The 12,048-nt window shown below is 40.6% G+C and overlaps 1 protein-coding gene across 2 annotated transcripts; it reads left to right on the top strand.

Moving 5' to 3' along the window:
* Window positions 1-79: 79 nt before the first annotated feature.
* On the top strand, window positions 80-10,497 carry igfbp3 (insulin-like growth factor binding protein 3). 2 transcript variants are annotated; one of them, XM_053488872.1, is made up of 4 exons: window positions 80-636; window positions 4,195-4,490; window positions 5,420-5,539; window positions 10,163-10,497. In XM_053488872.1, exons 1-4 carry the CDS (start codon window positions 282-284, stop codon window positions 10,274-10,276), a joined length of 885 nt encoding a protein of 294 aa, XP_053344847.1. In that variant the 5' UTR covers window positions 80-281; the 3' UTR covers window positions 10,277-10,497. The 2 variants fall into 2 exon arrangements, with proteins under 2 accessions (XP_053344847.1, XP_053344848.1); XM_053488873.1 differs by having other exon boundaries at window positions 4,201-4,490; window positions 10,163-10,496.
* Window positions 10,498-12,048: the final 1,551 nt, after the last annotated feature.

Genomic DNA, 12,048 nt, shown 5'->3' with positions numbered 1-12,048 from the left:
ATAATTCATACCGAGGGGAGTGACTTGTTGCCCGTGCTTTTTTCTCCCCCTGCCTGTATAAAACCTGAAGTTCCCAGCACATCACACTTACAGATGGAGAGACATCGCGGCTCAGCCGGGTTCCACGCGACATCCCGTCCCTCCCCGTCACATTTAGCGACTTTCTGAGGGCGCGCAGAGATTTCCCCTCTCAAAAATTAAAAAGCACTTTTATAGCACTTTTAAACAGAGCACCGTTGCATCGTCGCCCCACCACCCATCCCACCCGTGTGCACGTGAACATGAAGCCCTTACTCCGTTCCGCCCAGCTCAGCTCGATGGCGCTCTGGCTGACGGCGCTGTTTGCGGCTCTCGAGCGCACGGTGCATGCTGCCGGTCCCGTGGTGCTATGTGAGCCGTGTGACGCCGGTGCGCTCGGCCAGTGCAAGCCGCTGCCACGTGACTGCGCCGAGCGGGTGCGCGAGCCGGGATGCGGCTGCTGTCTGACGTGCGCGCTGCGAGAGGGCCAGGCGTGCGGCGTGTACAAGGGGCGCTGCGGCGCCGGACTGCGCTGCCTACACCGGCCCGGGGAGAGCAAACCGCTGCTGGCGCTGCTGGAGGGAAGAGGGGTGTGCACCAGAGTCAAGCCCAAAGTCGGTAAGCGTCCGAATCTCACTTGTACTTAAGTTTTCTATCTCTCTTTTTCTTTCTTACTTATTTATTATTATTATTTTTTTTAGAAACATCTATCTATGTCTCTATCTCAAAACAGCGTTTTCATTTCAGGTCAACTCCTGTGTTAATGTTAGCCCACGAAAAGTGTTTACATAAGTGGCACAGGATGCCAACCCTGTTTTTAAGCCACATGTTCTAGTTTAGTATTAGATCTGTTAATTAGCATGATCAAAATATTTATATGCAGCGTATGCAGTGTATGCAAAATGCAACCAGAGAGAGAGAGAGAGAGAGAGAGCGACGCCATACAAAGACTAATAATTCATTCATCATGCGCAGATAACTAAACAAATCGAAAATATCCTGCAAATGCACTCTTGTCATAATGTCCGAATGAATCCTAAGTAATACTGCCTCTTAGCGCAGTCCATGTTTAACCCTTTTTTAATTTGTTGTACTTTTTCAATTAACCAGAATACCCATGTTGCCAACTTTAGATTTCCCCCAAAAAAAGACTTCCTCTTACACAAAAATATTACTTAGTTTGTTTATCATTCCATCAACCAACAGTGTTTTTTTTTCTCTCTTTCTTTCTGTGAATCAAATTTGGCTAATTAAGGGGTTAAAATTGATTGGGTGTTCATCACATCAGGATGTGGAACTGCGTGTTCCACGCGTCTGCTCCCGGTTTACTCTCCTGTAATTAATGCAGTTATTCGGCCCTGCGCTGACACAGCTCCGGTTTTGCGCGCGTGTACACGTTTTCTGACTGCATGCACACACGTAACAAGCATGGCAGACATCATTTTAAAGAGCGCCTGGTTGATTTGTTCTCCATATCACAGTGAAAGTCTTGGCTCGGTGATTCTTCAGTGACTTCTGTGCACCACCTGGCCGCTCATAAACAGCTCGCTGGAGCGCGTCACAGCCCCACACTGGCACTGTTGTTCTCATGCGTCCGAGCCGCTACAGCGAGCCCTCTATGCTGGTGTGTGTGCGTGTGTGTGCGTGTGCGCTCGCCTGTGTGTGTCTGTGTATTCGGAGGGAGAAGCCACGCTGTCTTCGTGTACACTGGCTGCGCGCGCTAAAGTTTGGCCGCTCCAACCCGATCGTTAAGAATGCCGCGCGCGTGTATTTTTAGAGTGAAGCAGAGATCACTGTTTTGTTTATATGCGTGCGCGTGTGTATGTGTGATGTTTTGCTGTATGACGTGATTTTAGTTTTTTTTTTCCCATAATGACAATCTCTTCTATTTAGCTGCAGAAAGCGCCTTGACATATACACTGTGCCATCCTGCGCAAACACACACACACACAACGCCAGAACATTCTGTTCTCTTGGCTTAATTAGTTCAACATTCAAAACAGTGTGTGTGTGTGTGTGTGTGTCTGTTCGTGTATATGTGTGTACGCGCGCACTGGCGCGCGTTTGCAGGAGCTGCAGCCTCCATTGCTGTAATGTCGTTGCACTCCTGACTCATAAAAAAAAGTCCTCCGGTGCTATGTTCCTAAACTTCATTATAAGCACTGTTATAAATTTTAATAGTAAAAGTGTTTGCATCCATGATCTGGCTTTTAAATGATTGTAGTTGGGATAAATTAATGTGAGGCATGATGTATAATGATGTACATGAGACTACAAGCTGGTGCTTATGAATATGTTGTGCATGTCAGAGCACATAAGCACTTGGCATGCATATTATTATTATATCAAATATATTACTGCATCATGGCATCATACCAAACACACCACTGATTCAGCATTTTTGCACTAGTACTTGTCTCACTCTCCTTGTAAGGACCTTCCAGTGGCACAATTATTAATGCAGTTAATTACTGCTGTGCTATGCCTAATCACCACAAATCAAATCTCATCATTGTCATTTAATCTCAGCAACCAAAAACAACAACTCTATTACCCTCTTTAACCTTTTAACATTCTGCTCAGGTTTTTGATAAAGCACATTTTGAGTCCATGTATCTTGTTTAACTTAACCTGACTGAGCCATCTCTACCACTCAGTTGAGGAATGCAATGCCAAAATATCCACTAGATGTCACTGTCCTTAAATAGTATGCCTTTTTAATTACTTTATAGCATACCATTTTAGAAAGCATTTTATGTGACTTTTTTTTTAATTGCTATTTGTATTTGTTTTTAATACTTTTACCATGAAGCAACATCTTTTGGAACCATTTGGAAGGTCATTATTTTTTTGTTATTTTTGTCCTGAGGAAAACAAAGAAAATGCATTGTTTTTTTGTTTGTTTGTTTGTTTGTTTGTTTTTTTGAAAAAAGCTCACAATTTTTTTTAACAGTTTTCCTGATGGGGTCCATCCAAATATCCAAGCCCCAAAACGATATTTCTATCCTTAGTACCCTGAAAAAAAAAGAGAGAGAAAAAAGAATTGCATGTAATTTTTGGTATTTTTAGACATATCTGACGTCAATATCCCTCCATCCAGAGTAAGCAGAGTTCCCTGTTCAACCATCTGATGTAGCCACAAGTGTTGTGTTGAAGCAATCAACTATGACAATGTGACACACAAAAACTATTGTTAGGACACAGAGTCACTTTTAAAAAGCAGTTTGGGGGTGCCAGACATTTTACAGTATCGCCTTACCTCATATTCTCTCATTCTGGTCTTTAATTTTAGTCTCTCCCATCCTCCTTTCCCATCATACTGCAGTTTATGGTAATTACATATCTCCTCCAACCAGTGAGCAGGGCTGTGTCTCCTTGATACTTGCTCCACCCCAAATAGTTATTTTTTTCCCCTCGTTACATAACTGGACTAGATCTGGATATGCACAAATAAATTCTTATTTATTACTCGTTTGGCCCTAGTTTGAGTCTTTATTTCCTGCTCCATTCTGGCTCTAATTTTGTTTCATTAAATTTTGCCTTTCTTTGTATATGTGTGTGTGTGTGTGTGTGTGTGTGTGTGTGTGTGTGTGTTGACTTGTGTTTATTATATGTTAAACTGTTTACCTGTTCAGGATTTACCAAACACATGAGGTCGTGTTTCCTTTTAAATTTGAAAAAAAGCAAAAGACTTGCTAGAATGGGCCACAAAAATGTACAACAGTTTACATTTTGCTTAAATATTGATGTTTTGCCGGATCCAGAATTAGATGTTAACACTTCTGCCCTGGATATGACTTTTTTTTTTCTATTTCTAGCAAAATTATAGTTGGGCAAGCAGAGAAAGTAGGTTATTACTATGATTCTGTCTCTGATTATACATTGTCATTGAAACCTGTTTTACATGAACTGTGTTGTTTATGTTGGCATCGATGCTGCTGTTGATGTTTTTTTTTTGAGGTTGTTGTCATTGTTAATTAGGACATGCTTTTTAAGCTGATGCTATAATTTTGTCCTAGCCACAATCTTCTTTCTTGTTCTCTTGTTTTCGCTTGGCATAAAATTTGTTAACCATAACACTACAAGTCAGCATTTTGGGGTTATAAAAAAAAAAAACGAAAATGGTGCATTGTTGTGAACATGTTGTCTAACACTGTCCTTTACGCCTCTCTCCAGCATTAGATCAACCCAAGGAACCTATAGAAGAATCTCCCCCTACAACTACCATTGCACCAGTCAGCAAGGGCAGTGAGGTGGTACAGGAGACAGCAGCAGCAACAGATTCAGGGGTTGAAGATAGCATGCAGAAAACAGAGCTGGACCATAAGGGGCCTAAGCTGTACAATAAAATCAACATGATCCACATGGAGGAATTTAGGCAAAAGCAAATCTACAAAGTGGAGCCAGTGACCAAAGGAGTCCACCCTGACATCCACAATTTCAGCCTGGAATCTAAAAGAGAGTCCGAGTATGTAAGTGCTTCTTTAACTCCTGGCAGCGGGTCAAGGATGGTCAAGAATAAAGTGGGAAAGTGTGTGTGTGTGTGTGTGTGTATGTGTGTGTGTGTGTGTGTGTGTGTGTGTGAGTAAATGTGTGTTCGCATGTATGAGCGCAATTGCATCATAAGTATAGTTTTTCAGTATTGAATTGGCCCATAAGCACATATCACACAAACTCTGATCAAAAAGTAGTTCCATATTTGTCATAGTTAGCATATTTGTGATTTTAAACTCATCAGCAGTGAATGGTATTTCAGGATATATTAGGAGTCAGGAAAGAGAAGGACTCTTCCGGCTTATAGATCGCTTTAAGATTGCAGTCCCAGCTGTGCCACATGCCGTTCATGGCTCGAGGTCACTTAGAGTGCAGCCATCCCTTTCCTCATTTACAGCAGGGCAGTATTGGGTGACGGAGGGGGAAAGCGTAGGGAGTTATCAAGGAGGCTTATTGTGTTATCAAGAAAAAAATATGCAGAATTAGAATAAAATAGGCTATATTCTAAAATATATAAAATATGATTGTAAAATATATACAACCATCCATTTTAACAATATATTAATTCACAATTTAGGTTTATCTTTTTAAGTTTGCTGAAAGCCCAGAGTACTTTGTGAAGTGTGTTCAAGCGGTATGTTTGGATGAAGCGTGATTGAAAAAAAATATAAAAATCATGCACAAGCTAGGCTAGAAACATATAGCCTCTTTATATTTGCTCGATGTCAGAAAGCCTGGATGAGTCTACCATGAAAAAAGAGTGTGAGAGAGAGAAAGAGCAAACTAATTCTACATTTGTATCATTTCTAAGATCCCGTGCATGCTGCAGTAAACACTTAGCTGATTTTTATACGTTTATCACATTTTCAGGTTACATTCATATGTGTTTGCTTGTGTTCTTTTGAAGGGCCCATGTCGCCGCGATGTGGAGAGCCTGTTGAAGAGTCTTAGGATATCCAGCGTGCTAAACCCTCAAGCTTTTCCCATCCCCAACTGTGACAGGAGGGGCTTCTACAAGAAGAAACAGGTGAGTGCTGCCATGGCCACCAGCTCAAACATTATCCCAAATAGCCGCATCTGTGCCAGGGTGCATCTGGGTTTCTGAGAAGGAAGAGGATGTTGATGGGGAAATCAGGGGCTTTTGGAGATGTGTGAGTCATCTGTGTCACTCCCCCCTAGTTGTTTAAAAAAAAAAAAAAAAAACGGGAGTGAGTCAGAGGTTTGGTCTGAGCATGTTTAATTGGGTGTTTGGGTTAGGTGAATTTGGGCAAAGTGGATTATTTGGAGTTTACAGAACAGGAAGCCTGTCGCATTACTGATAAATACACTTGCACCAAACTCTGTTACACTAGCTTGATTACTGATATTCAACCGTCTAAAACTAACCCCACAGCGTTTCCTTTCTCACTCCTATAAAGACAGACAGTTTCATGTACAGAGTTGATGTCAAACGAATATGCAAATCAAGCAGCTTGATAAATTAATGCAACATTGCTTCTGCATGGTTTCTTTAACGTTCTCATTTAAAATGCATGCAAGACTACATGCGAAAGGTCTGTGGTGGAACATGAGGAACCACGACCCCATACTCATACTTGTCATTTGTAAGTTACAACTACCTCTAGAGTGGTTTATTCTGATAAGGCTGATACAAAATTAGACCACAATGTGGAACCACAATGTGTGCTGCTACAGAACTTGCCTACTATTCTAGCTAGTTGGTTTATTAGGTTAATAGTACTGGTTTTCAAAATAGTTCTGTGTGTTATGCCAATATTATGTGTTCTTAAATAAATTGCTTATGCTGAAATTGATTATGGACATAATTACCAATTTAAAAAAAAAGTGCCCCCTTCAACTCAGAACCTCCATGTAGTCATTTGAATTAAAGTAAAAAGTAAGCTTATTATTTTTTATTTAAATAAGTTAATATTTAATATATCCAATGCGAAAAAAAAGCATCACCACTTCCAAAGGGGCGATTTATTGGGCTGCATCAAGCAAAGAAAAACAGCTCAGAAGATTTTAAATTACTGGAGTAACTCGGTTAAGAACATTTCATAAAATATTTGTATAAAATCACTGCTCATATCACTTACCTGTGAGCTTACCTGTGACCCAGGTACACCGGCAGGACAAACTGATCGATATATTTTTCCGTACATTTTCTAATTTGTTTCCATTTTTATTATGTTAGGCGACTTTGCGACAATGACCATTGGTTAAAGCGCTGTACACATTAAATTGAATTGAATTGACTTTAATTTCTAGGTGCAACACATGCACATACAGCAAGTGAGTTAGTGAGCAAGAACAGGGTTTTTTTGCATGTTGCTTATAAAACACCACCATAAAACTCTGATTACTCTATGCATGCATTTCAAAGGTCAGACTCGATGCCACTGTTGTTCAGTGTACATCAGGTCCTTCCTATTTTAAATTAAAAAAATGTTCAGTTTTTTTTTTTAGCTTATGTCTAGGCTATCTATATGATTGTTAACGTACATGAGATAAATGTGAAAAAAAAAAAGCTAAAAAATGTGCATTGACCACCAGACGCCAGTGAGGAAAAAAACTGACCAAAATCAGCGGAGAAAAAAAAAAAAAAGTACGCCCCTGGTGTACCAATGTGAACTAGCTTGCTAGCTAATTAGGGAAAAAGAGAGGAGAAACACAGGCATTCACCCTGCCTGCCTCATATAAACAGAAATATCCAGATATCATTGGGTCTCCTCATTTCCCGACCCCACCCCCCTAAATAAGATTGGTAATGACTGTGTATGTGTGTATATGTTTGTGTGCATGTCGGAGGCCTTTTCCTTGGAGGGCACAGTCGAGTCCAGGATAATTTTAGCTCCGATTATATGAATTGGCTTAGTGTTGCAAGTAGAGACGAGGCATGCTGGCCCCCGTCCTCCACACTCCACCCCCTGAACCCCCCAAGGCCACGCTCATCTTCGCCCCAGGCAGTGAGTATTCTTGCTGGCCTGGAGACTAACACTACCCCCCGACCCACCATTGGGTGAGCCCAAGGCCGTCTCCAGTGCTGCTTTCAGACTGAATGAGATTTCAGTGATGCAGTGGGAAAGATGAGAGTAGAAGAAGGTGTCAACTGCAAGACACGCTGGGAATGGGCTTCGCACAAATACACACTTGGGTACAGACACACTCCAGTGTCTCAGTGTACCCCTCTAGCACTGTGGGGTCTTCCGTTCTCACAGTCTCCTTTTACTGCTCACATGCACATGTATCCTGTCTGGATTTATTAGCCATATCACTACATTCCTGGTTGTTGTGAGCCTTCAGTATGTTCTTAATGACACGTCTACTTCAGGGACAGTACTTACGCAAAACTTTGCGTGTTTAAGCAGAATTGACAGATGTAGTCCAGGACAGACTCTGAACCAGAAAACAGACGCTGTTCACATTCACATGCAGATGTTAACCTGCATATTGTACATGTGTGTGTGTGTGTGTATGTGTGTGTGTGTGTGTATTTACACTGTGACTGCTTTGAATGTCTGTCTAGCCTTCATGCTGTCCATAAAGGCGATATACGGATCTGCAATCGTTATAGCTCACTATGTGACGCATAAAACACACATTTGTGCTCTCAAACACATGCATACTCAATACACACAAGGCTGTTGTGTTGTATCCCCTAGACATTGCCTCACTGACAGGATTATACAGACACACCTGCATGTGTGGAATCTGTGCGCGCACACACACACACACACAAAGTAGTAGAAACTCAGAATACTCTTTTTTATAAGCACACAAGTTAATAGAAGTGCCACAGGAACAGATTCTGGCACATAAAAGTCATTCCAGCTCGCTTTCTGACCGAAGCAGTTGCATCTGTTCGAGACATGACACAGGAAGCTCTGTTCTGCATGCACACATTTTACTGCCTGAAGTGCGCTTGTTCTCTCCCAGAAATCGTCCTTTGTCCCTCTAACTTCTCCTTCTCATGCTCTTTGCTCTGTGAGATTTTAAAAAAAAAGTTTATTTATTGCGAAAGATCAGCCATGATTTAAAAAAGGGGGAAAAGGCTAAGAATGTGTGATGAGATTTGAGGGCGGAGGGAAGAAAACGTACAGAGAAGACACAGAGAGAAATGAAGAGGACAAAATGAATGCTCTACTTTATTTCCCAAACAGCTCTTGTTCTGGTTGAGGAACAACAAATTTCTCCCTTCCTCTCTCTCTCTCTCTCTCTCTCTTTCTAGCTCTCCTGCACACACTTTCATTGAGAAATTCACATTTTTCTTGTCTATTTCTGTCTACTTCTGTGTGCGTGTAAGTGTATGAGTGTGTGTAATAAGCTCCAGATGATTTCTATTCAGTACCAGTTTCCTAAAATAGTCTGACAGGCTTTTACTGAGTAGGGGGAATGTTTTAGCAGAGCCAAATATACTCTTACACTTTTCCATAACATCATAAAGACACTACTCAAGCCAGCATGCACTGTATATTCAGCCCTCATGTGTGCACACAGTTGTGTGCATGTGTGTGTATGTGTGTCTGGGTCTCATTAGTCGGTCTTGGCTGGAGTCTGGGTCTCGGCTTATGGACTCCAACGAGACCACAGTGTCTTTCCATGCTGTAGGTGATAATCACCTACTTCCATCACTCGCCTGTGCTGTAGTATCGCCCCCATGGAGAATTCAGCTCTTCCTGGAAACGAGCATAATTATCAACAGCCCCACTATTATCAATAAATTACATCAATTATGATCTAATACTACACTTTGTATTTGTTTGTTGAGCATTTTATAATCCAATTAATTTTACAAGCAATTAATAATCCATGAGGTCATTGTATTGGATAAGTGCACCTACAGAGTAATAAAGGTACTTTTTACTCTCATAACTGTGTTGGTATTCTGCACAATCAAGTCCTGGTTTGACTTGAACACCCCTCATATTTTAATGTTTAAGACATTTATTTGATGTCAACAATTTTATAACATGACTAAAAAATTTTTATAACAAATCTAAAAAAAAAAAAAAAAATTTATTTCATACAGTATATGTTTAAAACATCTTGAATAAGATGAACCCATTTTGGTTCTTTTAAGAAAGGAAGTTGTAAAAATGCAGATGTAAGATCACAACTATTTTGCTACTACCTATTACCTATTAAGCTGATGGATATTATGTAAGTGAACCAAACACTCTGAAATATATGTGCACATGAGCACACTGAGTCAATAACAGCCATACATTCTTCTCTCAAGGTGTAATATTTGATTTGCACCATTTTTCACTAACAGCCAAAAGGTCGGGGAGGAGATTGTGATCTTTGTTCCCACACTGCCAAATAAAAAGATCTATTCACCAATGCATAATAATTTAGATTCAATAATTTATAACGAAATATATTTTTATACACCAATAGGACTACTAATAGGTTGTCTAAATTGCATTATTACTTTTTCCCTGTCTTGTTCTCTGTCTCAGTCTTACTGTCTCTCTAACTCTAGTTTCTAGTAGTGGTGTTACTCTCTGTCACCTGGGTGAGATATTCTGGGAGAAATGTGTTTTTTTTTTTTTGGCCCATGTTTGTTTCTTCCTCCATTTGGTGGCAGTTATCTTTACATATACATGTCTCTAACACTCCCATCCATTTTTCTGTCTCCTTACAGTGTCGTCCATCCAAAGGCCATAAACGCGGTCAGTGTTGGTGCGTGGACAAGTATGGACAGCCTCTGCCAGGCTACGAGGGCAAAGAACACAGCCAAGTCCACTGTTACAACTAAGAAAAACAAATGGGAAATGCAGGAGAGACTGAAGGAAAGCTGAAGAGGGAGGAAGATCTTTTCCGAATAGTATGAATCCGCAGTGAAAATGGGGAAAGGGAGATTTTTTTTTTTTTAAAGATGGTGCCCTATTTCTGAGCACCCCACCTATGCACCGGATCAGGGACTCATCAGGTCACTTTCACACAACATGGGATTAGAGAGAGTGGGGGGAGGGAGGGAGGTAGCGAGGGAAGGAGGGGAAGATCTGTGCTGTTCTGTTTTTATTATAGCCCAATGTGGGCACCATTTGGATTACACCAACAAAAGAAATATCTAAATTACCCTTTGGGCTTGATTACCTTTTGGTTATGTCTAACACCTTCTTAAGTATAAGGGTTTGACTGAGAGTACATAGGGGTTGGCCATTTTCTTTTTCTGGTGAAATGAAGCGCCTTGAGCAAATCACTGCCATGACTGTCACTGTCTCTCATCACATCCTGTCTCTGCCTTTCTGGTGTAAGACTGTTTGAATCGCGCAGGCTCAGTAGTATTGGCCTGCTCTTGCCATTGGCTCCATCTGAAGCACAAGCACTTGATGCACTTTGGTCCCTCACTGAACAACTACCCTAGTCTATTACAGATGTCCATATATTGCAACACTAATCTAAGAGCATAGTGTTTAAATTTATGCTATTCGAGGACCTATTCATCACACTGAATGACTTTGCAATGACCAAGTCGTTTCAGTGTGTTTCTTTCTTTCTTTTATTTTTTCCTTGTGTGATCAGTTGTGCGGTCACTTGCAGCTTAACCATGTAGGAGAACAACTGCATGATTTCTGATACGTTTTCTTACCAGCCTTTTTTTTTTTTTTTTGTTCAGCTGGTAGGAAGACAGAGTAACTGATTTAATCAAAGCTACATCATGCTTCCGAATGGATAATACACAGTATATATTTAATGCACTAAAATATATCACAGAGCACTTGACGAAATATTTTGCTCCCAGTGCTGTAAAAGTCAGTTGGTATGTTTGACATCTTGTGCATTTCATCAAATGACTGCACAAATTGCACGATACTCATCCTTCTGAGACTTTTCAGCAACTGTGTAAGACAATGAAACAGTAATGTATGCACTCCAAAGCTCAATACTGATCACTGGCAGTCATTTTCCTTCATCAGCTCACTGCCTAAACAATGTTTGGACTGAAATTTGGCAAATAATGATTAGTGTTTAATACTCTGCCTCTTTAAATGCTGTCCGGTTACTTCACCCAAACTAACCGCTTGGAGATCAGTTCAGTGACCCTATTGGATAGCTTGTCTTTTGATTGCAGTACAGATGTTGGGATTTTTTTTTTTCATTGTCTGACCTCCTGAGAAATTACTTGAAATATAGAGGGTGCCAAAGAGGTATCCCCACTCCCAGTAGCTCAGTAGCACAGAATCAGCCAAAAGCTTGACCCCTCTACACTATCCCTCCCCAAAAAAAGTATAAAATATATGTACATTTATATTATACATTATATACAAAAAAAGGAACTTAAAGACTCCAGAAATGTTGGTGCTAGATCTTTTCTTATTTCACAGACAGATTTGGGCGAGGAGTAAAACACGAGTACAAAACTTGTTTTCCCTTCTTTAACTTGCTAGTTACATACACTGATCAGCCACAACACTAACACCACTGCCTGGTGAATTGAAAAGTATTGAATTGAAAAGTATTGATTATATACCAGTAAACTGGTGAAATGATCATGGGAACCCTAGGCTCACCTATACCTGTTGA

Source organism: Clarias gariepinus, chromosome 27, assembly GCF_024256425.1.
Source record: "Clarias gariepinus isolate MV-2021 ecotype Netherlands chromosome 27, CGAR_prim_01v2, whole genome shotgun sequence".
NCBI classification, from domain to species: domain Eukaryota; kingdom Metazoa; phylum Chordata; class Actinopteri; order Siluriformes; family Clariidae; genus Clarias; species Clarias gariepinus.
This window is presented reverse-complemented; position numbering and strand designations above follow the sequence as displayed.